This window comes from Microcebus murinus, chromosome 29 (genome assembly GCF_040939455.1).
Source record: "Microcebus murinus isolate Inina chromosome 29, M.murinus_Inina_mat1.0, whole genome shotgun sequence".
Classification (NCBI taxonomy): domain Eukaryota; kingdom Metazoa; phylum Chordata; class Mammalia; order Primates; family Cheirogaleidae; genus Microcebus; species Microcebus murinus.
In genome coordinates, this window is record NC_134132.1 from 16,009,343 (window position 1) to 16,036,213 (window position 26,871).

At 46.8% G+C, this 26,871-nt stretch overlaps 1 protein-coding gene across 1 annotated transcript; it reads right to left on the reverse strand.

Annotated features, from left to right (window-relative positions):
• Positions 1-9,687: 9,687 nt before the first annotated feature.
• Positions 9,688-11,719, reverse strand: GK2 (glycerol kinase 2). Its single transcript, XM_012790100.3, has one exon. The coding sequence runs from the start codon at positions 11,631-11,633 to the stop codon at positions 9,963-9,965; it is 1,671 nt and encodes a 556-aa protein (XP_012645554.1). The 5' UTR covers positions 11,634-11,719; the 3' UTR covers positions 9,688-9,962.
• Between the last annotated feature and the right edge of the window lie 15,152 nt (positions 11,720-26,871).

The window sequence follows — 26,871 nt, forward strand, 5'->3', positions numbered from 1 at the left end:
GTGAATCGTGCTGCTATATACATTGGGGGGCAGGTGTCTTTTTTGTACACCACGGAGCACTACTCAGCTCTGAGAAACAGCGGTGACCCAGCACCTCTTGTGTGTTCCTGGCTGGAGCTGGAGCCCATCCTACTAAGGGAAGTGTCCCGAGAATGGAAACACAAGCACCACGTGCGCTCACCAGCAAACTGGTGTTGACGCATCAGCACCTAAGTGGACACACAGGAGTGACATCTGTAGGGTGTCGGGCAGGTGGGAGGGGAGGAGGGGACGGGTGTAGACAGACACGACGAGTGAGACGTGCACCGTCTGGGGGATGGGCACGCTTGAGGCTCTGACTCGAGGGGGGAAGGGGGCAAGGGCAGTATACATAACCTTAACACTGGTACCCCCATAATGTGCAGAAATAAAAAGTAAAAAAAAAAGAAAATCTTTAGAGAATGGAGAATGATTTTATAGTCATTCAGAATCTTCCAGAATTGCGCTTGGCTTAATTGGCCATAAAATTTGTAGGTGCGTTTGAGTATGTGAGTGTGTCCCAATTTGTCTAAGTTTCATAAGAAATCTCACTAATTAAGAATCATCATCGGCCGGGCGAGGTGGCTCACGCCTGTCATCCAAGCACTTTTAGAGGCCCAGGCGGGTGGATCGTTTGAGCTCAGGAGTTTGAGACCAGCATGAGCAAGAGCGAGACCCCGTCCCTACTATAAATAGAAAGAAATTAACTGGACAACTAAAAATATATAGAGAAAAATTAGCCGGGCGTGGTGGCGCCTGCCTGTAGTCCCAGCTACTCGGGAGGAGGCTGAGGCAGGAGGATGGCTTGAGCTCAGGAGTTGGAGGTTGCTGTGAGCGAGGCTGACGCCACGGCACTCACTCTAGCCCGGGCGACAGAGTGAGACTGTCTCACACACACACAAAAAAAATTATCATCACTTCATTTCACACATGAGAAGAACAAGCCTGAAAAAGATTAAGTACCTTGCCAAAGTCACATGGCTATTAAGTAGAGGAGGTGGGATTCAAACTCAGGTCTTCCCTCTAATGAAAAACCATATGGAAAATGCTTAGCAATGTTTGAAAGGCAATATGCTTGCGGTAAATGGCAGTTAAGGAAAAAAAAGGTGGCTTTTGCTATATGAGGTTTTATCACATCATTCATTGTATCTTACATTAACATGTATTACCCAGAATTCCTAGTGTTTCTAAACATTTTATGTTATTTTTCAAATATTTCAACAATGCTTTTCAAATGTCACAACTTCGGCTATTAGAATATGCTCCAGTTCTTTAAAAATAAAATAACACACAGAAAAAAAAAATTATCATCACTTTTACTTTCATCTTGCAACAAACACTGAGTCGTTTGAGGTCGATGCGGTCCTTAAGACAAGCACTATCAATTGGATGAAGCGTGAAGGAGCGTTAAAAAATCTAAAACGTATTATTCTTCCATCTCTCTTTCAACATGTTTTTATGACATGCAGGAAGTCACTTACGTTTGTCGCTTCTTTGCATCAGCAGGTGTTGGGCTAGAGGGTCTCTGGAGCCCTGACCTAACTCACTCCAGCCCGAGAGTCGTGCTGGCGTTTTCACCGAGAACGCTGTTTTTTTGGAGAAAAGGAAATTCTACGAAAGCACTCCTATCCCTCAGATACACCGCCTCCTGAACTCTAAAACTGTACCTTTCTTCGGATTGGGCAAGGTGACGTCCTCTTTCTCAAGGTTCTTAGTTGTAAAGTTGAGCCCCTGGTAGGTGTCTGTGGTGTGTTTGAAATAGAGTTTGGGCCGGGCGCGGTGGCTCACCCCTGTCATCCTAGCAGCACTCTGGGAGGCCGAGGCGGGAGGATTGCTCGAGGTCAGGAGTTCGATACCAGCCTGAGCAAGAGCGAGACCCCCCGTCTCTACTATAAATAGAAAGAAATTAATTGGCCAAATAATATATATAGAAAAAAATTAGCCGGGCATGGTGGCACATGCCTGTAGTCCCAGCCACTTGGGAGGCTGAGGCAGAAGGATCGCTTGAGCCCAGGAGTTTGAGGTTGCTGTGAGCTAGGCTGACGCCACGGCACTCACTCTAGCCTGGGCAACAAAGCGAGACTCTGTCTCAAAAAAAAAAAAAAAAAAAAAAAAGAAAAAAAAAGAAATAGAGTTTGGAAGAAGTGGCCAGTTGAGTCGGTGGAATGCACTTTTGAGGCCAAACTTTATCTTACAGAGACAGAGAGACAGAGACTGTAACCGAAACCACCTGCCCATGATGTCTACTCATCTCTTGCTCTGATCACATCAAGAACTTTGAAAGAGGTGTAAACAGGGAGGTGCGACAATTAAGCAGATTGTCTGTTTCGGTTCAGAGAAAAGGCCTAAAACAAAACAGAATTACCCTTACCTGCAGTCACTAGAACATTTTTTTTTTTTTTTTTTGGTCCTGGTTTTTTGCCCAGACCGCTTTCAAAACTACAGTACAGTGTCTCCTTAGTATTTTTGTTTTTTGTTTGTTTGTTTGTTTGTTTTTTTTTTTGGCTTCGTAAACGCTTTCCAGACTTGGATTTCCCGTGACACTCGAAAGACATCCTTTGGTCACTGAACGCCAGAAAGGCTTATCGGTTATTTACAATAAACTGAGTTTCCATAGGTCGTTTAAGATGGTTAACACAGCCCCGCCAGCCCGTGCTTTTGCGCCACCAGAGGCCGAAGCTTCTTTTTGTTTCCTTTTTTTGCAAAATTAATCTGTTTGGTCGAGGGCTGCTACGGTAATGAACGGTGATGCATGCCGGGCACACAGAGAGTGAAGATCACGCAAGCAGTTTCTCCAAGGCGCAGATAAATCGGGCTGCTGCGAAGGTTCTCGATGGAAACTGGGGGAGGGTTGGGGGACGATATTTAAATATTAAGTTTATTAAGTGTATGCATTCTGTATTGATTGAAACAATGAGCACAGACTACCAGAGAGCTGTCGTTTCAGTGGGAGGTTAAAGCAGGTGACTGACTGAGATGATGTTGTGTTTATTCTAGACTTTGCAAGAAGATGACCCTGGGGGATCTTATTTGTTTAAAGATTTAAAAAAAAAAAAAACGGAGTGGAAGCAAATTTTTCATACCCAGCAGTCATGGAGCTGGTGCATAAATGTTCCGTCTAAATGGCGATTGTTTAATGGGACGTTTAGACTCATGCATCGGGAACCAGGGAGGAAGTAATAGCTTCCTCAGGGCTTTATGGGTATTAATGTCAAAATGATAATATAAGCATCAGAAATCAGGCACAAACAGAAAATAATAATTCATTCTTTTTTTTTTTTTTTTTGAGACAGAGGAGTCTCATGCTGTTGCCCAGGCTAGAATGAGTGCCGTGGCGTCAGCCTCGCTCACAGCAACCTCCAACGCCTGGCCTCAAGCGATCCTCCTGCCTCAGCCTCCCTCCCGAGTAGCTGGGACTACAGGCATGCGCCACCACGCCCCCCGGCTCATTTTTTCTATATATTTTTAGCTGTCCAAGTAATTTTCTTTCTATTTAGAGTAGAGACAGGGTGGGGTCTCACTCTTGCTGGGGCTGGTCTCAAACTCCTGACCTCGAGCATCCTCCTGCCTCGGCCTCCCAGAGTGCTGGGATGACAGGCCTGAGCCACGGCGCCCGGCCAATAATTCAGGTTTCTGAGTGGGATGAGGAAGAAGAGACGCTCACCTCTCCAAGTTCAGTGCAATATAGTTGCCACTGCTACAGCTAAGTTAGAAATGATTTACACAGATACGAAACAATGCCAAACAGAGTGTCTTTAATTAGATTTTTTTTTCTTAATTTATATGTGTGTTTCGAACTCCTGACCTTGATTTCATTAGATTTAGCAGCACATCTTGTTTCTCTTTGGATGCCTTTAACATTCCTTCCCCTTCTTGGTCTTCATATGTTGTTTTTTTTTTTCTTTTTCTTTTCTCCTTCTCTTTCCCACCTGTGCCCCGTCCCTGTTACCTGCCTCCTCCCATCCCAGCCACTAACTGACTTGCTTTAATTCACAAAACGCATCCTTGGAAAAACAGCATCGGGTCAGGTGCCTTTCTTTCTTCCTGTTAGCCTTCCGGCTCCAGCTCTCCCTCGCTCACACACACATGCCGGGCATTCACCGATGGCTGGCTGTTTCCTAACACGAGACCCCATCGTCGCTGTCACTTAACTGCGTAGCTCTGCTTGGTGGCAATATAGGGGAATTATTAATTGGCTCGTTTTGTGGTAGAACATACAGAAGAAGCTCCCTTCCAGCCTCGGGACAAAGCACCATCATTTAGCAATGTCGTGCGAGTGAAATGTATAAAAAACCACACTGGCCCAGGCAGAGATATTTTTCTAAAAAAAAAAAAAAAAGGAGAGGTGAGGATCACAGGAGAGCGGGTCTACGGGGAGGCGTGAGAATGAGATCGCCAAGAGGCCAAGAGGGTGAGGGCTCTCGTCCTGATTTTCTGGTGGCATCTTTGTTTGCAGCTCTTCGTAAGGTCGTTGGCAATGGGTCCCAGGCTGCGAATTAGGACCGGGCGAGGCGAAATGAGGAGTTAATCTGTTTTAAACGATGCTAGACATTATCAGTGCGCCACTCCAGCCTAATCACACAAATGGCTTCAAATGAAGCTCTCAGACCTGCTAGCGAGAGGAACTGGCACCCCCCACGCCCGCTCGCTGGCTACTGGAGGGATCGGGGAGAAAACACCCGATGTGCACAGAAAGGGAAGAGCAGAGATTAAGCTGCTTAAGCAAACTTTCATTGTCGCCCTCCAGAGCCTGGAAATAATTTCTTTTTTTTTCCTTTTTAAAAATAGTTTTGTTAAAGTGAGATTGACTGCAGACGTTTAAAGTGTTCAATTTGATTAATTTTGGCATATGTATTTACCCTTGAAGCCTCACCATAATTAATGTAATGAATATATTCATTACCCTTCAACTCTTCTTTGTGCCCTTATTTAATTTTTTTTTTTTTTTTGAGACAGAGTCTCACTCTGTCACCCGGGCTAGAGAGAGTGTTGTGGCGTCAGCCTCGCTCACAGCAACCTCCAAATCCTGGGCTCCAGCGATCCTCCTGCCTCAGCCTCCTCCCAAGTAGCTGAGACTACAGGCATGCGCTACCATGCTCGGCTAATTATATTTTTCTATATATTTTTAGTTGGCCAATTAATTTCTTTCTATTTATAGTAGAGACGGGGGTCTCGCTCTTGCTCAGGCTGGTTTCGAACTCCTGACCTTGAGCGATCCTCCTGCTTCGGCCTCCCAGAGTGCTGGGATGATAGGCGTGAGCCACCGCGCCCGGCCTGTGCCCTTTTATAATCACGCCTCCTGCCCCCTACCTGTCTCGTCTCAGTTTCCAAGCGGTTACTGATCTACTTTCTGTCAGTGTAAAATAGTTTGCATTTTCCGTAATTTTATAGGAAACAGGATCCTATACTATACACACATACACATTTTTTTTGGGTCTGGCTTATTGCACTCAGCTTAGTTACTTTGAAATTCATCCATGTTACAGTTTTTATCCATAGTTACTTATTTTTGTTGCTGAACAGTATTCCATTGTATGAATATACTATAGCTTGCTTATCTTTTCACCTGTTCATAGACAGTTTGCTTATCATTTGCAAACATACAGTTTGCTTATCTTTTCACCTGTTCATTTGAGTTTTGTCTAGTTTTGGGCTACCATAAGCGCTGTGAACAAGTCTTTGTGTGAATGAACGTATGTTCTCATTTCTCTTGGCTAAATACCTAGGATAATATGGGAAAATGCACATTTAATTGTGTAAGAAGCTGTCACAACTGTTTTCCAAAACGTCTGCACCATTTTACATTTCCAAAAGAGGCATATGAAAGATTAAGTTCTTCTACATCTTTACCAACATTTGGTATGGTTAGTCTTCTTGTTTCGGGCCAGGGGTCCTCAAACTTTTTAAACCGGGGGGCCAGGTCGCTGTCCCCCAGGCCGTTGGAGAGCTCGGGGCACATTCCACTCGTGCGCACTGTGGGCCCGGGACCAGTCGGCTGCTAAGCAGGACAGGCAGCGTTGCAAAAACACCCGGCGGGCCAGATAAATAAATGTCCTCGGCAGGCCGCAGTTTGAGGACCCCTGTTTTAGGCATTCTGGTTACTGTGCACTTCTATCTTATGCGGTTTTTAAAATTATTTTTTAATTTCAGCACATTATGGGGGTACAAATGTTTAGGTTACACATATTGCCTTTGCCCCCTCCTTGAGTCAGAGCCTCAAGCGTGCCCATCCCCCAGACGGTGCACGTCTCACTCCTCGTGTCTGTCTACACCCGTCCCCTCCTCCCCTCCCACCTGCCCGACACCCGACAGATGTCACTCCTGTGTGTCCACTTAGGTGCTGATCCGTCAACACCAGTTTGCTGGTGAGCGCACGTGGTGCTTGTGTTTCCATTCTCGGGACACTTCCCTTAGTAGGATGGGCTCCAGCTCCAGCCAGGAAGACACAAGGGGTGCTGGATCACTGTTGTTTTAGTGGTTAATATGGAGGAGTACACTGATTGGTTTTTCTAATTACACTGATTCATTATCCTGTCTTTATATATTCCCTCACTTGGTCATGGCATATTATTATTATTCTTTTCATAGAGCGTTAAATATACTTTGCCGAAATTTTGTTTTAGAATGTTTGCATCCATGTTTAGGAAGGAAATTGATGTGCAGTTTTTTTTTTTTTTTCTTGTAATGTCTTTTTTTCTGGTGTTGGAGTCAGCATAATGCCACAAACCTGGCCTCATAGAATGAATTTGAACCATTACCTCCTTTTCAGTTTTCCGGAAAGCTTTGTGTAGAATGGGTATTCTTTCTTCCTTACATGTTTGAAGAAGTCACTGTAGAAGGCATTTGAGCTTGGGGTTTTCCTTCTAAGAAGGTTTTGAAACTAAAAATTCAGTCTTTTTAAGAGATACAGGGCAATAAGGTTATCTTTTTCTTGAGTTTTAGCAGTTTGTGTTCTCCAATGAATTTGTTCATTTTATCTGAGTTGTCAAATTCACTGGTATATAGTTTTCATCATATTTCTGTATTCTTTTTAATACCTTTAGGATCTGTATTGGTGTCATTCTCATTCTTGATATTAATAATTTCTGTCTTCTCTCTTTTTTTTTTTCTGGTCACTGTGGCTAAAAGTTTTATCAGTTTCTGAAAGAATCAACTTTTGGTTATACTGATTTTTTCGCTGTTTTCTATGATCTATACCAATGATTACTGCTCTCATGTTTACTATTTCTTTGTACTTACTTTGCGTTTAATTATTCTATTTCTAGTTTCTTAAGGTAGAAGTGGGAAGCATTGATTCAACACCTTTTCTCTCTTCTATTACAGGCTTTTAATTCTAATTTCTCCCTAAGTACTGCTTTAACAATATCTCACAAATTTTGAGATGTTGTTTTCATTTTTATTCAATTCCAGATATTTTCTATTTTTTCTTCTTTATCCCTTTAAGGCTTGACATTTGTTACTTAGTTTCCAAATATTTGGGGATTTTTCCAGAGATCTTTGTTGTTATTGTTGTTGATTTATAATTCCAATGTGTTCAGATAGCAATTTGTATGAAATATTTTTTTTTTTTTAATTTTTGAGGCTTGGTTTATGGCCTGAACGTGGTCTATCTTGGCAAATGTTTCAGATGAACTTGAGAAGAATATGTATTCTCCTATCATTGGGTGACATGTATGAAGGTCAAGTCAAATTTTTTCATAGCATTGTTCAAATCTTCTAGATCTTATTAAATCCTGTCTACTTTTTCTATCAAAGTTGTTGAGGAAGAGATTTTGAAATTTCCTACTGTAATTGTACATCTATTTTTTTCTCTCAATTCTATCATATTTTGTTTTATGTATCTTGAAGCTCCATCATGAAGCACATAAATTTTTACGGTAGTTATGTCTTCTTGATGAATTTACAAAATGACCTTCTTTATTATTGGTAATATTTTTTGCTCTGAAATTTACTTTCTGATATTTCTTTTGACTAATATTAATCTAATCTTTTCTCTACCCTTTTACTTTTAAGCTATTGTTTCTTTATATATAAAATTCGTTTCTTGGAGATAGCTTTTAAAATCTAGTATGCTAATCTTGCTTTTTAATTGGGGTAATCCAACCATTTACATTTAATGTGCTTATTGGTATGGCTAGGATTAAATATATTTTCCTGTGACTATTTTCTAGTTCTCCTTGTTCCTTTTTCATCTCTTGTATGCCTTCTTTAGAACTATTTTTATAGTTCAAACTTGTATACTCAACTATGTTACTAATTATAACTTCTTGTTTCATTATTTTAGAATTTATCGGGTACGTCTTTAATTATCAGTGTAATTTCAAGTGATATTATGCCACTTCCTGTATGTGAATTTCAAAATATTACACTTCCATTTATTCCCTTATTTGCTATTGTTCTCTTTTATGTGTGCTTAAACTTTATGCTATATTGTTGTTATTTTTGTTCCTGCTTGAAAACAGTATTTACTGCAGTTTTCCATAGTTTTTTTTCTTTTCTTCAACATACCTCCAGCTAAGACAGTAAGGAAGAAGTTTCTCCTGATACATAATATGTGTGTATATTGCCCCAAAATGTATATAGCTATTTACACTAAAATGTTTCTATATGTGGTCTGCCTAGGACCATCCCTTTGGTAACCTACTGGCTATAATGTGCTCTCAATTTATAAATGAGCTGTTCTATAAAGGACTCATGCAACAATTCGGTGTAATTAGTGAGAGCATGTAAAATGTCCCCAGAATTTCAATTTGGCAAATATTTCTTAGGAAACTAAGCTATGGGAACACTAAATTTTTATTGTAAGAATTTAGCAAATGTTTCCATTAAACATTCAGTGAAGATGTGGTCTTTCTGGTATGTAGAGAAAAGGGCTTGTGGGGTTTATTTAAAACAACAACAATAAAAAGTCCTTCAGTTTTTGGAGATTCCTTATAGCTCTTAATCGAGTGTGTGTGTGCCCCAGAGAACCAAATCTACATCCATAAGTATGTCTTATGTTTGGGATATGTTTGATAAAAGATTTCCTGGGAGGCCGGGGCAGGGTGACTCACGCCTGTCATCCTAGCACTCTGGGAGGCCCAGGCAGGAGGATCGCTCAAGGTCAGGAGTTTGAAACCGGCTCTGAGCAAGAGCGAGACCCCGTCTCTACTGTAAACAGAAAGAAATTAATTGGCCAACTAATATATATAGAAAAAATTAGCCGGGGGTGGTGGTGCATGCCTGTAGTCCCAACTACTCGGGAGGAGGCTGAGGCAGGAGGATTGCTTGAGCCCAGGAGTCTGAGGTTGCTGTGAGCGAGGCTGACGCCACGGCACTCACTCTAGCCTGGGCAACAGAGTGAGACTCTGTCTCAAAAAAAAAAAAAAAAAAGTCCTTCAGTGTTAGGAGATTCCTTATAGCTCTCCATCGAGTGTGTGTGCCGCAGAGAACCAAATCTGCAGTCCATAAGTGTGTCTTATGTTTAGAACATGTCTGACAAAAGATTTCACAGGGTAGAATCTGAAAATCCTATAATTTAGCAAGGATGGGGGGGCAGAATGTTACCCCAGTGGACCAGGGGGGGAGGGAGGGATGGAGGGAGGGAGGGCAGCTCTCTCAAGAGAGCCGGCCCAACCTTGAAACAGCAGATGCTAGAGAACACACCACATGTTTCTACAGCATTTTTTTTTTCTTTCCACTGTGCTTTCTTTATTTCCAGCCACAAGTCTACTTGCAGGATTCTCACCGGTCAGGTGGCCGGTGTTTTTACACGAACAAAAAAAACCAAGAGTCCGTTTGACAGTGCCGGTGCATTTTCAGAGAGACAGAGAGAGAGAGAACTGCTGGATTCTTTTCAGCGTGCAAAAAAAAGAAAGAATGAATGAAAAAACAAAAATAAAATAAAAAAAAGAGCTCGAGAGAGCTCACGCCTTGGGGGGGACCGCCCCCCGACCCAGGCGAGGTCACGGCTCGGAGGCGATGTACCTGGCCCCGATCAGGATGATCATGCTGCTCACGATGTAGAAGCCCAGGGGCATGCTGGAGAAGATGCTGGGGCCGGCGCTGGCGGCGTCGGCGGCCTGGGAGGTGACGGAGCCCATGGACCGCTCCACGGCCCGCTTCCAGGTGGCGTAGCGCGAGTCGCTCTCGGTGGCCTGGATCTGGGGCTCGAAGCGCTCGGCGCGCACGCCGGCCAGGTCCTGGGGCTCCAGGCTCCAGACGCCCACGCCCTCGGCCGCGCCCGCGGCCATGGCCACGCCGAGCGCCGCCGTCTCCGTGAGCGGGGCCTTCATCACGGGGATGTGCAGGATGTCGGCCTGCAGCTGCATGAGCACGCGGTTGGCCGTCATCGCGCCGTCCACCTGCAGGTGGCTCAGCGGGAGGCCGCAGTCCCGGTTCATGGCCTCCACGATCTCGCGCGTCTGGAAGCACACGGCCTCGAGCGCCGCGAAGGCGATGTGGCACTTGTTGGTGAACTGGGTCAGGCCGCAGATGATGCCCCTGGCCGTGGGCTCCCAGTAGGGCGCGTAGAGGCCCGAGAAGGCCGGCACGAAGTAGCAGCCGTAGGCCGTGCCGGCCTCGCCGGCCAGCCTCTCGATCTCCTCGGAGCTCTCGATGATGCCCAGGTTGTCGCGCAGCCAGCGGATGACGGCGCCCGCGATGGCCACGGAGCCCTCCAGGGCGTAGTGCGCGGGCTTGTCCTTGCCCAGCTTGTAGGCCACGGTGGTGAGCAGGCCGTGCTCGCTGAACACGCACTTGCGGCCCGTGTTGCACAGCAGGAAGCAGCCCGTGCCGTACGTGTTCTTGGCCTGCCCCTCCTGGAAGCACAGCTGCCCGACCAGCGCCGCGGACTGGTCCCCGAGGCAGCCGGAGATGGGCACGCCCTCCAGGGCGCCCGAGCTGATGCGCCCGTACACCTCGGACGAGCTCCACACCTGCGGCAGGATGCCCATGGGCACCTCGAAGAAGCTGCACAGCTCGCGGTCCCACTCGAGCGAGTGGATGTTGAAGAGCATGGTCCTGCTGGCGTTGGTCACGTCCGTGCCGTGCACGCCGCCGTTCGCGCCGCCCGTGAGGCTCCAGATGAGCCACGAGTCCAGCGTGCCGAACAGCGCGCGGCCCTCCTCCACGGCCTTCTGCACGGCCGTCACGTTGTCCAGCATCCAGCGCAGCTTCACGGCGCTGAAGTAGGTGCTGAGCGGCAGGCCCGTCTTGGAGCGCACGAAGTTGCTGTTGCCCGGCACGCGGCGGCTCAGGCTCTCCACCGTGGCCTGCGTGCGCAGGTCCAGCCACACCACCGCGTTGTACAGCGGCTCCCCGCTCAGCTTGTCCCACACCACGGTGGTCTCGCGCTGGTTGCTCACGCCCACCGCGCGGATGCCCGCGGGGTCCACGCCCTGCCCGCGCAGCTGCTCGCACGCCCGCGCCATGCACTCGTACACCGACTGCAGGATCTCCTTGGGGTCCTGCTCCACCCAGCCCTCCTGCGGGAAGTCCTGCGTCAGCTCCACCTGGTGGTGGCCCAGCGGCTCGGCCGTGCGCGCGTCGAACACCAGGAAGCGCGTGGAGTTGGTGCCCTGCACCACGGCGCCCACCAGCGGGCCCACCGGCGCCTTCGGGGCCTCGGCCGCCATGGCGCGGGCGGACGGGCGCGCACAAACACACACACGCACTCCCGGCGGCGCTGAGGGTGGCCGCCGGTTTCCCCTGGCGACGGCGGCGGCGGAGAGTGCGTGCGTGGCTGCGTGGCTGCGTGGGGCGGGGCGCGCGGCACGTTCCGGGGTCACCGGGGAGGCGGGCGCAGGCGCAGTGGCTGCGAGTGCCTGCTGAACAGGGGAGAGGTCGCGCGAGGCAACCAATCTTTGCCTCTTATTGGTGCCTTCTCGCCCCGCCCTTCCGGTGGAGGCCATGCCCTTCCGGTGGAGGCCCCGCCCCTCCGGTTTAGGCCTTGCCCTTCCGGCCTAGGCCACGAACCTCCCGTCTAGACTTGCGCCTATGGTCTAGGCCTGCCCTTCCGGTGGAGGCCCCGCCCCTTCCGGTCTAGGCCTGTGCCCTTCCGGCCTAGGCCAGGAACCTCCCGTCTAAACCTGCGCCTATGGTCTAGGCCTGCCCTTCCGGTGGAGGCCCCGCCCCTCCAGCCTAGGCCTGCTTTTCCGGTGGAGGCCCCGCCCCTCTGACCTGTGCCCTGCCCTTCCAATGTAGGCCTCGCCCCTCTGCTCTAAGCCCTGCCCTTCCGGCCTAGGACACGAACCTCCGGTCTAGGCCTCCCCCTCTGGCCTAGGCCCCGCTCCTCCGGCCTAGGACCGCCCTTCTAACACAGGCCCCGCTCCTCCCACCTAGGCCCATCTTTCCGGCATAGGCCCCGCCCCCCTCGTGTAGGCCCCGCCCCTCCAGCCTAGGGCCTGCCCTGCTGGCCTAGGCCCTCCCTTACAGCCTATGCCCCCCACCTCCGACCTAGGCCCCGCCCCTCCATCCTAGGCCCTGCCCCTCTGGTCTAGGCCCCGCCCCTCCAGCCTAAGCCTCGCCCCTTTATCCTAGGCCCTGCCCCTCTGGTCTAGGCCCCGCCCCTCCACCTTAGGTCCCGCCCCTCTGGCCTAAGCCCTGCCCCCTTGGTCTAGGCCCCTGCCCCTCTGGTCTAGGCCCTGCCCCTCCAGCCTAAGCCCCGCCCCTCCAGCCTAAGGCCTACCCTGCTGGCCTAGGCCCCGCCCTTCCAGCCTATGCCCCACCCCTCTGGTCTAGGCCCTGCCCTCACATCCTAAGCCCTGCCCCTGTGATCTAGGCCCCGCCCCTCTGGCCTCGACCCCGCCCTTCCAGCCTAGGCCCCGCCCCCAGTTGCTCCATTACAGTTTAAGGGCACTTAAGTTAACAACAAGAAACAAAACATATATTTATCCGTGTGGTTCTGTATTTCCACCTTGTCGTTTTCTTTCTGCCTGTAGGTTATCCTTCCACGTGTCTTACGGTGCTGGAGATGAATTATTCCCACTTGGAGCATCTGAAAAGCATTCTAAAAATCAATATTCGTACACACTATCTGGGTATAAAAATTCTACTTGAGACACGTACTTTTTTCTTTATAAATTTCAGGATCTTGGAGCTGCAGCTCCAACCCCCTCCTCCTTCCTGTTTCCGGTGAGAACTTGGCTGCCATTCTTACTTTTTCTTTTATTTTTCTCTTTTTTTTTTTTTTTTTTGTTATTCTTATTCTATATTTTTTTCTCTGTCTTTAGGGTTTTTCTCTTTGTCGACTGTTTTCATCAGTTTTATCATTGAAGTGCCCGTGGGGTAGTTTTCTTCTTATTTTCTGTGCTTGGGGTTCGCTGAGCTACTTGAATCGGTGCAAGTTTATGAGTTTTTAGCAAATTTAGAAAACTTTGGGCCATTGTTTCTTCAAAGGTGTTTTATTTTTCTCTCTCCTCTCCTGCAGGAACGCCGAGGACACATTTTGGAGTAGTTGCACGGCTCAGGGACGCCCCACTTATTGTAATTGTCTTTTCCCTCGGTGTGTTTGATTTGGGACAATTTCTACTGTTGTGTCTTCCAGTTCGTTAACCTTTTCTTCACCGGTATCTACTCTTGTCGTTGATTCACCCTCACACGTTGCAGTGTTCGTCCTTCAAAGTTCAATTTGGGTTTTTAAATATCCACTTCACTCTTTGAATGCACAGAATATATAGTTAAAATAACTTTTAAGAATTCAACTTCTGGCAATTTGTACTAAGGATTTGCTCATGAACGAATCCAAGGAATTACCTGCAAGTGTGTTCATTAAAAAAAAATAATAATTATAAGGCCGGGCGCGGTGGCCCACGGCTGTCATCCCAGCACTATGGGAGGCCCAGGCGGGAGGATTGCTTGAGGTCAGGAGTTCGAAACCAGCCTGAGCAAGAGCGAGACCCCGTCTCTACTATAAATAGAAAGAAATTAATTGGCAAACTAAAAATATATAGAAAAAAATGAGCCAGGGGGCGTGGTGGCGCATGCCTGTACTCCCAGCTACTCCGGGGGAGGCTGAGGCAGGAGGATCGCTTGAGCCCAGGAGTCGGAGGTTGCTGTGAGCGAGGCTGACGCCACGGCACTCACCCTAGCCTGAGCAACAGAGTGAGACTCTGTCTCAAAAAAAATAATAATAATTAGAATAGATAAAATGAAAACCATTTTAACTACCCCCAAAATAGGGATTTGGTCAGATAAGTTATACTTCCTTAGAATGGAATACTAAGCAGCAATTAAAAATGATTTTGCTAAAATAAATGAATATATGTGTGTATATATATATATGTATGTATGTATGTATGCATATATAGTTAAAATAACTTTTTGTTTTTTTCTAATTCAAACATCTGTGTCAGTTCTGGTTCAATTTTGATTGGTTATCTCCTCTTTGCGGCTTGCATAGCCCTGCATTTTCTTTGCAAGTTTGCTCATTTTTAATCCGGTGCAAGGCATTGTGCATTTTACCTGGTTGGGTGCTTGATATTTTTGTATTCCCATAAATCGTAAATCGTCTCGAGCTTGGTTTGGGGATGCAGGTACGTTACCTGGAAACAGTTTGATTCTTTTGGGTCTTGCTTTCAAGATTGGTTAGGTGGAACAAGGACAGTGTTCAGTCTGGGGCTAATTGTTCCCTTTTACGTGATGAGATCTTTCTTTGTCCTGTACTCCATGTGCATGAAAAATGAGGCTTTCGTGGCTGATAGGAAACATTCATTGCTCCCAGTTCTGGGTGAGCACTGGATAATACTGTTACCTCCAATATTTTCTTGTGTATCTTTCTGCTTCCTCAAGTAGCTTCCTCACACATATGTACTGAATACCCAGGGGCACCCTCTGAAGATCTCTATAAAGTTCTCTCTCTGTGCAATTTTTTTTTTTTTTTTTTTGGGAGACAGAGTCTCATTCTGTTGCCCGGGCTAGAGTGAGTGCCGTGGCACCAGCCTAGCTCACAGTAACCTCCAACTCCTGGGCTCAAGCGATCCTCCTGCCTCAGCCTCCCTGGTAGCTGGGACTACAGGCATGCCCAGCTACCAGGGACAACAATTCGGCAACACTTACCAAGATGTCAGTTTAATGATGTCTACGTTATAAACTTTAAAATTCATTCATTCGGTAAACTGACAAATACATTTTGAGAGGTTGCTACATATGGATTTCACTGTAGGCAGTAAAATACGGCCATTCATAAAACATCCTTCCTGCCATTTTTTTTTACAAACCTTAGGTTAAGAACAGTCAGTACCTGCTAAATTTATTTGTCTTTTTGGACATATTTTTTTTCTGTGCATGTTTTAGAGAGTCATTATTTATTCTTTGTCCTGTTAAGCCCGGTACTTTGTAAGTTCAACGAAGGCAGGGACCTTGGCTATTTTATTCGATCTTATAACGAATATTTGTCGGATGAATTAAGGCACACGACTGTCCATGGTCCTCACTTTATGAAGTAACTGTCATAAAGGCGAGATGGTTTTTAATTTTGCTTGTTGGATGGGCTATTGGGTTTTCCTTTTACAATCTAACATAGTAAAGTGGATTGATGAGCAGATAGGAAGGGTGATGGATGGAAAGATGATAAAATTAGCATGATACTATTTTAAGTGTACAGTCTATGTGGTAGACTATGCCATGTCAGTGCTAACCTTCTTTCAATTTTTCTATGGGTTTGCAACCCATAGAAAACCCATAGAAAAACCATAGTTTTCTCAACAGAATCTTGGGGACAGCGTAACACAAATAGAAAGCTGATCAAGCTGCAAACACACAGTTGATGGAGAGAGGTTTTATTTCCTTCAGTTTCCTTTGTCTGGAAGGAGACTTGAAAGGAATAATTAAAAAAAAAGTCCCTGCCAAGTTTACACCAATTTGAGGGATTCCGTGGTGGAATAATCTAGTTAAAGTTGTTCACCCCAAGAAAACCATTAACTGTGAATCGTTTTATTAAAGTATTTTCATGTTGAATGTAGGTGTTCTCTTTTACCTTCTTATAGACTTTGCAAATTCTAGAAAACTGGCTGCACGTTTAACTCCTTGGCTCTTTTTTTTTTTTTTTTTTTTTTTGAGACAGAGTCTCATTCTGTCACCCAGGCTAGAGTGCCCTGGCATCAGCCTCGCTCACAGCAACCTCCAACTCCCAGGCTCAAGCGATCCTCCTGCCTCAGCCTCCTCCCGAGTAGCTGGGACTATGGGCATGCGCCACCATGCCCGGCTCATATTTTCTCTCTATATATATTTAGTTGGCCAATTAATTTCTTTCCCTTTTTTTTTTGTTTGTTTGGTTTTTTTTTTTTTAGTTATTTGTTTTTTTATTTCAGCATATTATGGGGGTACAAATTTTAAGAATTTCTTTCTATTTTTAATAGAGACAGGGTCTCCCCCCTTGCTCAGGCTGGTCTCGAACTCCCGACCTCGAGCGATCCTCCCGCCTCGGCCTCCCAGAGTGCCGGGATGACAGGCGGGAGGCACCACCGCCGCCAGGCCAACACTTTGGCCCTTAGCAAGAAATTTCAGACGTGCACAAAGGCCGCTACCGTTTTCAATTCTCAAGAATAAAGATCAGTGCGAAGAAACGTTTAGATGCCACCAGATTTGGACTTATCTCCCCGCCTGCAGTCCGAGTTTGCCTAGCCCGGTTGGAAGGGCGTTCATGTAGCGTGCGGCCAGGAAACCTGACTTGCTCAGGCCCACGTCACACCCAATGCATCATCACAGCTGGTCATTTTCAAAAAAACGCCCAGGCCGGGCGCGGTGGCTCACGCCTGTAATCCTAGCACTCTGGGAGGCCGAGGCGGGCGGATTGCTCAAGGTTGGGAGTTCGAAACCAGCCTGAGCGAGACCCCGTCTCTACTATAAATAGAAAGAAATTAATTGGCCAACTAATATATATACAAAAAATTAACCGGGCATGGTGGTGCATGCCTGTAGTCCCAGCTACTCGGGAGGCTGAGGCAGGAGGATCACTTTAGCCCAGGAGTTTGAGGTTGCTGTGAGCGAGGCTGACGCCACGGCACTCACTCTAGCCTGGGCAACAAAAGTGAGACTCTGTCTCAAAAAAAAAAACAAAAAAAAAATGCCCGGTGCGTTTTTTTCTGCACACTGTTCCCCAATGTGCCGGGCCAGCTGTCGTGGGGGCCATGCCATGCAAAAATACTGGAAGACCTCGGCCCACGAATCGCCCCCACGTGGCTACCGGCCCTCTTTGTTTTGAGCAAGAAAGGAAAAATTATGAGCAGGCCACCCACCGTCGTGGTTTCGTGTGGCTCGTGTTTTCTCTCTGAAAAAACGGGGGGGCTGGGAGACCCACGACCTCCACTCTATTAAGACTCTGCCATTCCAGGCAAGCGATGGCCCCAAAAGCAGACAAGGCATCCAGTATCACAAGCTCAGACCCTGGAAGTGGTGCATTTTTTTTTGCATGTGCATGTTTGCATCTCAAAATCTTTGATCGATGTATTTATTTTTTCCTGCGTGTGTGTGCGTGTGTGTGTGTGTGTGTGTGTGTGTGTGTGTGTTCTTTGTCATTTTTCCCCGGCGAAGATCGCCCTGACTCTGATCTCAATGTTAATGTATTCCTGCTTACATTTGACTTTGGAATATGCTGCGGCTAATTATCATCACCCGGGATGAGAGATCCGAGCCCCTGTCCTCCACCCAGCCCAGCACCCCGAGTGAGAGAGGTGCTTGGGTTTGGGAACAAAGGGAGTCCATTCATGGTCATCCAGCATCTTGAAGCCACCCGTGGGATCTTTGCATGCATATTCATTCATTCATTCATTCATTCATTTTATTTTATTTTTTTTAGATTTTGTTGTTGTTTCCTTCCCTCACTTTTTGTTTTTTTTTTTTTTCTTTTCCTCCCCGAAAGGAAGGTGGGCAAAAAAGGGGAGGTGTGAAGGGTTGTTCGGAGGGGGCTGAAAACTTCCCCCAAACCCGAACACGGTGTCAATATGTTGGCATGTCTCCTTTTATTAAGATGCCTTGCAACTGATAACAAGTCCTGCTGTGTTTTACCAACATAAAAAATTAGACCGGAGACCGAGGAGCGGCAGGTGGCTTCTGGCACGGGGAGAAGAAAAAAAGAAAAAAAAAAAAAAAGAAAAAAAAAATCCGCACTTGATGTGGAAAGTAAAGTAAAAGGGGCCATCTGTTCTCGGCAGGAGGACGTGAAAAATCACATTAACATATTGTCACCAACATCATGAAATACACAGTTAATAATAAATTTAGTTATCATGGCAAGCCGCACTGGATACTTTTGCTCTCTCAAAATGCAGAACCTGAGAGAGAGGAAAAAACAAAAAAAAACAACAACAACAAAAAACAAGCTTTCAAGCTTTCCTTGGGGGGGGGGATGGGTGGAGGTGGGGGAGGGGGGCGGCGGGGGGAGGGGGAGGGCAAAGTGTTTCATTTTCGAGCCTGGCTGTGGTTCCTTGTGGCTCACTGAGGGAGGGAGAAAACAGCCCCCCCGTGCAGATGGAGGAGCCCTTTCTTTGATTCTGTCCGCTCCACCACAGCTTCTCATCTGGGCGGAGGAGAAGAGATGGAGGAGAACAAAAGCTCGTTTGGAGGGTGGTCCCCGAGCAAGACCCAGGGCCTGCAAAAGCCCTTCCAGAAAAGGGGGTCGGTCGGGCAAGGAAGGGAAGGGAGGGGGGGACCAGGCCCTGGCTCGGACGAGAATCAGTGGCTTTGGCCACTCTTCTTTTTCATTTGTTTATTTTTTTTTTTTCCAGCATGTGATGGGGGTGCAATTGTCAAGGTCACGTATATTGCCCTTGACCCCCCAATCTCCCACCTCGAGTCAGAGCCTCAAGCGTGCCCATCCCCCAGACGGTGCACGTCTCACTCGTCGTGTCTGTCTACACCCGTCCCCTCCTCCCCTCCCACCTGCCCGACACCCGACAGATGTCACTCCTGTGTGTCCACTTAGGTGCTGATCCGTCAACACCAGTTTGCTGGTGAGCGCACGTGGTGCTTGTGTTTCCATTCTTGGGACGCTTCCCTTAGTAGGATGGGCTCCAGCTCCAGCCAGGAACACACAAGAGGTGCTGGGTCACCGCTGTTTCTCAGAGCTGAGTAGTGCTCCGTGGTGTACAAAAAAGACACCTGCACTCGAATGTTTACAGCAGCACGATTCACAATGGCAAAGTTGTGGAAGCAACCCAAGTAAGTGCCCATCCATGCGTGAGTGGATTAATGAAATCTGTTCTCTAAAGATTTTCTATGCCTGGAAAAAAAAAAAAAAAGTCATGTTTTTACAGATTCTTTGGGGAGTCATAAAACACGCCAGAGGTTTGCAGGTGGACCGGCAGATAGACGTGCCCTTCCTTTCTGGAGACAAAGGTTGCTGATCGCAGCCACGACACTGGTAAATCTTTTCGGGTACCACTTGGGTTGTCCTTAGAGCTGAATAGTAAAGACACCTGCACTAGAACCTGCCTTCAGGCAGGAAAGATAGAGGATTTCCTTAGTGGGTTTTGTGCAAGTATTTCTGCACATACTTTGAAGAACGAATGTGTCAAACCAACACGATGGGAAGGTTTCCCTGCTAGCGTTTTTTGTTTTTTTTTTTTCTTCTTGTTGTGTGTTGCATGTGTGGTTTGCATGTGTTGACCAAATAAGTTGCAGAGCCCGGAGTTCAAACTGAAGTTGCAGAAACCGAAGTTACTGCCACTGAGTCATCATCAAACCCATATTTAAACACCTTTAGCTGTAACTGTGTGCTGTCTAGTTTCTTTTCTTTTTATTTTTTATTTTTTGAGACAGAGTCTCACTTCTGTTTCCCGGGCTAGAGTGGCGTCAGCCTCGCTCACAGCAACCTCAGACTCCTGGGCTCAAGCCATCCTCCTGCCTCAGCCTCCTCCCGAGTAGCTGGGACTACAGGCATGCGCCACCACGCCCGGCTCATTTTTTCTATATATTTTTTTAGTTGTCCAGTGAATTTCTTTCTATTTTTAGTAGAGACGGGGTCTCGCTCTTGCTCAGGCTGGTCTCGAACTCCTGCCCTCAAGCGACCCTTCCGCCTCGGCCTCCCGAGTAGCTGGGACTACAGGCATGCGCCACCACGCCCGGCTCATTTTTTCTATGTATATTTTTAGTTGTCCAATGAATTTCTTTCTATTTTTAGTAGAGACGGGGTCTCGCTCTTGCTCAGGCTGGTCTCCAACTCCTGCCCTCAAGCGATCCTCCCTCCTCGGCCTCCCAGAGTGCTGGGGTGACAGGAGTGAGCCGCCTCGCCCGGCCTGTCTAGTTTCTTATAGTCGTTGCTTATGATCACTGCAGATTTGTGACTCAAGCTCACATTATTACTGGGATTCATATCAAGATCTCAGTCTCGCTATTTTATAAAATCACAGCTGTCACCTAATAGAAACCTAATGAATAACTTGGCCAATTTTTTATTCCCTCTTTATAGTTGTTCTTCTGTCTTCAGTTGTTATCCTATTTGCTTGAGAGCAGTTGACATAGAAATAACTGTAAAATATCTACATGCAGGCCGGGCGCGGTGGCTCACGCCTGTCATCCTAGCACTCCGGGAGGCCAAGGCGGGAGGATCGCTCGAGGTCAGGAGTTGGAGACCGGCAGTAAACAGAAGCGAAAAGTCTCCGATCTAAAAAAAAAAAAAAAAAAAAAAAGTTAAAGTTAGAAAAATTATGCTGCTTCATGACACTGAATCATATACTCTGAAGGAAGTCGCCAAATGTTTGCAGTCCGGTTGGAGACATTTTGCCACGGTGCATAAAAATTACCTGAGACCCCCAGAAGGCAGGCGGTATGTAGCCAGAGACAAGCATTTTAAGGACTGCCAGTCTTCCTTTACCCAGCAGGTATTTCGTTCGCTGCATGCTGGGGTTCTCTGCAGTTGTTGAAAACCAAGGCAGATGGGCGCCCCAGTCTGCCTGAGGGGACAGGCCCTGCGTACTTCAGAGCGCCAGGTGCCCCGAGATTCCTCCTTTTCATCAGATGGTCTAAGTAGACCCTCAGAGGCCAGGAATTGAGCGATGGCCTGAAGGTTCTTGCAGGTGGTCACCATTGAAGTGGCTGGTAGGCATCCTGCCGGCCCCTGGGTTCACAGACAGCGTTGAGAGTGTAAAGAGCCTTTCATGGTGACAGCCAGACTCACTCTCACATGAAATAGCATATTAGAGAAACGTCGGTGGCTCCTGCAGGACGGAAAACAATCAGAAGTTGACGGTCACGAACAATGCTAGTGTTTGGTTTTTTTTTTTTTTTTTTTTTTTTCCTTTCCTCTTTTTCTGCGCTATTTTCTACATAGCCTCAATACCACCATGTTTCCCCCAAAATAAGGCAGGGTCTTCTATTTACATTTCCTCAAGAAGACAAACCCTAGGGCTTATTTTCAGGACATGTGTTATTTATTTGTTTGTTTTTTTAAGTACAGTGCAACCATCTACATTGATTCACATACAGTGAAGTCCAGGAGATGTGTCTTTTTTTTTTTTTTTTTTTTAAGTGCGGTGCAACCATCTACATTGATTCAAACACAGTGAAGTCGTCTTCTTCTGGAACATCATCCTCACTCTCCAGACCCCGAATCCCATCCTGAATGTCTTGCGACTCTGTTTCCTTTAGAGCCACCGGCCCCGATCTCTCCTGTCGAGCACTAGAGCTGTCACGGGGCGGATGAGAAGGGCTGCTCGTGTTCTTTCCCGCTCCGCGACGACACGCATGGGTTGTGCAGATGCGCTGCGCAGCCACGCCCGTCACTAGGGCTGATTTTCATAGCCACGCCCATCACTAGGGCTGATTTTCATAGCCATGCCCATCACTAGGGCTGATTTTCATAGCCACACCCACCACCAGGGCTGATTTTCATAGCCACGCCCATCACCAGGGCTGATTTCATAGCCACACCTGTCACTAGGGCTGATTTTCATAGCCACGCCCATCACTAGGGTTGATTTTCATAGCCACGCCCACCACCAGGGCTGAATATCATAGCCACTCCCATCACTAGGGCTGATTTTCATAGCCACGCCCATCACCAGGGCTGATTTTCATAGCCACGCCCACCACCAGGGCTGATTTTCATAGCCACACCCATCACCAGGGCTGAATTTCATAGCCACGCCCATCACCAGGGCTGATTTTCATAGCCACGCCCACCAGCAGGGCTGATTTTCATGGCCACGCCCATCACTAGGGCTGATTTTCATAGCCACGCCCACCACCAGGGCTGATTTTCGGGGTAGGGCTTCTATTGTGCACATGCTTAGACATCCTGCTAGGGCTTGTTTGATGGGTAGGGCTTATTTTCAGGCAAATAAGGTAGTAGCAAATTGTAGCATGCGTTAGAAAGGAACAAATGGCTAAAACCAACTATAACTGCTCGTGGAAGGGCTGACTATTTTTTTTTTTCTGTTTTTCTTTCTCCTCTTTTATCTTATCTTTTCTTCCAAGTAAAAAGTTCCAAAAATCTTCTTTCAGTTGGGTGTATATTCATGTGACAATAACTGTGAAAGGCTCACTGCTATTATTATATTTTTCTTTTTCCAGCACCCCTTCTCTGAGTGTATATAAACAGGCTGCCCCACAAGTAAGGAGAGGCCATGGTTTTTAGTGGCCACATGTAGTGGCCATACATTCAACAGATTACATATAGAATAATTCTGATTAAATTAGGATACTGAACATACACTTTTTTTTTTTTTTTTTGAGACAAAGTCTCACTTTTGTTGCCCAGGCTAGAGTGAGTGCCGTGGCGTCAGCCTCGCTCACAGCAACCTCCAACTCCTGGGCTCAAACGATCCTCCTGCCTCAGCCTCCTCCCCAGTAGCTGGGACTACAGGCATGCGCCACCACGCCCGGGTAATTTTTTCTATATATATTAGTTGGCCAATTAATTTCTTTCTATTTATAGTAGAGATGGGATCTCGCTCTTGCTCAGGCTGGTTTCGAACTCCTGACCTCTAGCGATCCTCCCGCCTCGGCCTCCCAGAGTGCTAGGATGACAGGCGTGAGCCACCGCACCCGGCCCACATCTTCTATTCTTATAAGGATGCCAGTCACATTGGGTTTCCGGCCACTCATAGGAGTTCATCTTCCTTGAATTACCTCTTTCAAGACCCTGTCTGCAAATACAGTCGCACCCTGCAATAGTAGGGCTAAGGCCTTCAACCTATGAACAGGGGAATGCACAGTTGAGCTCATCACAGCAACCAAAATAACAATGACTGATGACTCAGGGCCAAGGTACAGCCAGGAAAATGGAAACCACTTCCATTATTTGCGACGGCGAACATTGAAAGCAAGGGCTCGATTTAACAGATGATAGAACAGCTGCAAATCCAGACCAGATGGCGAGACGATCTTAGGATTAAAACAAAAGTGGGAACCTGTAAGCCAGACCCAGTGGCTCACGCCTGTCATCCTAGCACTCTGGGAGGCCGAGGAGGGAGGATCACTTGAGGTCGGGAGTTCAAGACCAACCTGAGCAAGAGTAAGACCGCGCCCCCCCCCCCCCCCGTCTCTACTAAAAAAAAAAAAAAAAAAGAAAAGAAATAGAAAGAAATTAGGCGGACAACTAAAAAGATATAGAAAAAAATCAGCCGGGCGTGGTGGCGCATGCCTGTAGTCCCAGCTACTCGGGAGAAGGCTGAGGCAGGAGGATCGCTTGAGCCCAGGAGATGGAGGTTACTGTGAGCTAGGCTGACGCCACGGCACTCACTCAAGCCCAGACAACAGGGCAAGACTCTGTCTCAAATAAAAACAAAACAAAAAACAAAACAAAAAAAGGAATATTATAAAGTGATTCCAAATGGCCTTCAAATAAACGAAGGCTGCTTTACATATTTATATTTATGGCTAGTGTCTGCTATATAAATCCACTCACAACTGGCCAGGCAAGACTTAGGACTTTATTTTATCCTCCTAATTACTTTAAAAATATTTCTCCTTTTCTTTGCCTGGAAGATCCACCCCCCACTCCTACCCCTACAATCTGTGCATTTCTAATTCCAAAGCTCCTTTGAAGCTGTGCTTAAATTCTCCGTGAAGTTTCCCTGATTCTTTCTTTCCTCCTCTTTCTTCCTGATCCCTGTTTCGTTCTGTCTGGGTTGGTCTCAAGTCACGAGCAAATTTTCCGTCCATATGAGCAACCGTTTTTTTTTTTTTTTTTTTTTTTTTTTATGAGCAACCGTTTATACACACAATTATGTGCTTTCAAGACCAGGGGTAATGGACTTCACGTTTCACACAGCTTTAAATTTTTTTAAATTTATTTTGTCTTTTAAAACTATTTATGCATTAAAAAATGATATACATAAAGTACTTTATTTATTTATTTTTTTCTCAGCATTTGATGGGGGTGCAAGTGTTAAGGTCATGTATATTGCCCTTGTCCCCCCTCCCCCCTCGAGTCAGAGCCTCAAGCGTGCCCATCCCCCAGACGGTGCATGTCTCACTCGTCGTGTCTGTCTACACCCGTCCCCTCCTCCCCTCCCACCTGCCCGACACCCGATAGACGTCACTCCCGTGTGTCCACTTAGGTGCTGATCCGTCAACGCCAGTTTGCTGGTGAGCGCACGTGGTGCTTGTGTTTCCATTCTCGGGACGCTTCCCTTAGCAGGATGGGCTCCAGCTCCAGCCAGGAAAACACGAGAGGTGCTGGGTCACCGCTGTTTCTCAGAGCTGAGTAGTGCTCCATGGTGTGCACAGACCACGTTTTATTAATCCACTCGTGCATGGATGGGCACCTGGGTTGTTTCCACATCTTTGCAACTGTGAATTGGGCTGCTATAAACATTCGAGTGCAGGTGCCTTTTTTGCAGAGTGACTTTTGTTCTTTTGGGTAGATGCCCAGTCGTGGGATTGCTGGATCAAATGGTAGATCCACTCGTATCGCTTTAAGGTATCTCCATATTGCTTTCCACAGAGGTTGCACCAGTTTGCAGTCCCACCGGCAGTTCACACAGTTTTTAATACTGCAGCTCGCACAGTATTGAAGAACAATTTGGATATCCAGTGACTAATTGTACTTGAGAAAACTCTTACGATATTGGCTCACTTCTCATTCAGTATTTCTAAACTTATTACCCTTCCTATAATTTTTCCATTATCTTTTACCATTCTGGTGCATAGCAAAGCTATGAGAGCATAAGGAATTTTCTCTTTTTTTTAATTTAGTTTCTTTTTAAAGCCAGATGTATTTCATTTTATGGTTGTGTGGGTGAGACTCAATCCTTAGCCTGAACTTTAAGAAATTGCCCTCTTGGCCGGGCACGGTGGCTCACGCCTGTCATCCCAGCACTCTGGCAGGCCGAGGCGGGAGGATCGCTGGAGGTCAGGAGTTCGAGACCAGCTCTGAGCAAGAGCGAGACCCCGTCTCTACTATAAATAGAAATAAATTAATTGGCCAACTAAAAATATATAGAAAAAATTAGCCAGGCGTGGTGGCCCATGCCTGTAGTCCCAGCTACTCGGGAGGAGGCTGAGGCAGGAGGATTGCTTGAGGCCAGGAGTTGGAGGTTGCTGTGAGCGAGGCTGATGCCACGGCACTCACTCTAGCCCGTGAGACTCTTGTCTCAAAAAATAGAATAATCGAACACTCCCACAAAACATGTAAATGTTTAGAGTTCTGTCTTTTATTATTATTATTATTATTAAGAGATAATCTCATTTACTTTTCTTTTTTTTTTAATTTCTAAAAATGTGACGGACTCTTTTGAAATTCCCGTCAGTTCCGGCAAAATCAGCAGAAGTTGTGTCACTCCACTTACCTGGATGGTGGTTTTTCTGTAATGCTCTTCTGGTGGAAGTAGGCACCCTTGAGAAGGAAGAAATTATAAGCGGAGGCCAGGTAGCGAGGAGTGCAGCTGGGGGCGTCCAGCCCACTGGTGTTCGTGTGATCCTTGCTTGCATGAGACCGTCAAATACAGTCCGTGCATGGAGAGGGCACCATGCAAACTGTCACTCCAGACCGCTTGCTTTTTTTGGGTCAACTTCACCGCGGGCGTTTTTCTACAATTTACAGAGCAGGATGGAGCCACGTTGAGGCACGTCCGCTGGTTCTTCTTCACTCCAGGCAAAAGGTGTCTGGTTTCTGGCAACTTTTCGGATGTTTGTCATCTTCCGGATCCTTCTGCGTCCGATTCTTCAACTTTATCAGGATAGCTGTTGTTTTTGTCCCACGTTGAATGGGCTTCTGGGAGGGGTCTGAGGGTTTTCAAAAGGAAAATATTTATTATCCTGCTGGTTTGGGCGGTAGCACCTGCTTAGCAAATGATTTACGACCGAGATTCGAGAAACACGTATTGAAATGACTTCTTCTTTTTATTTTTTCTTTTTGAGACAGAGTTTTGCTTTGTTGCCCCGGCTAGAGTGAGTGCCGTGGCGTCAGCCTCGCTCACAGCAACCTCAGACTCCTGGGCTCAAGCGATCCTCCTGCCTCAGCCTCCCGAGTAGCTGGGACTACAGGCATGCGCCACCATGCCCGGCTAATTTTTTCTAAATATACTTGTTGGCCAAATAATTTCTTTCTATTCATAGTAGAGACAGGGTCTTGCTCTTGCTCAGGCTGGTCTCGAACTCCTCACCTCGAGCAATCCTCCTGCCTCGGCCTCTCCGAGTGTTGGGATGACAGGCGTGAGCCACCGCGCCCAGCCTGAAATGACTTCTATGTTCTGCTTTCTAATGGTGTTTCACGAAGTCAATCGAAGAGTCGATGAAGGCTGGGAGTTTTTCAGTCCCTATTTCACTTATTTCTGCTCTGGACTTTACTATTTTCTTCCTCCTGCTGATTTTGGTTTTAGTTATTTTCTTCCTTTTTTTTTAAATTTCATGAGATATAAAGTTATGTTGTTTATTTGAGATCTTTCTTTTTTATCACTGTAATCTTCCCTCTTTGAACAAACAGCCTTTTCT

Coding starts and splice junctions, on each gene's coding strand:
- GK2 (XM_012790100.3), bottom strand. CDS start 11,633: ATGGCGGCCGAGGCCCCGAAGGCGCCGGTGGGCCCGCTGGTGGGCGCC.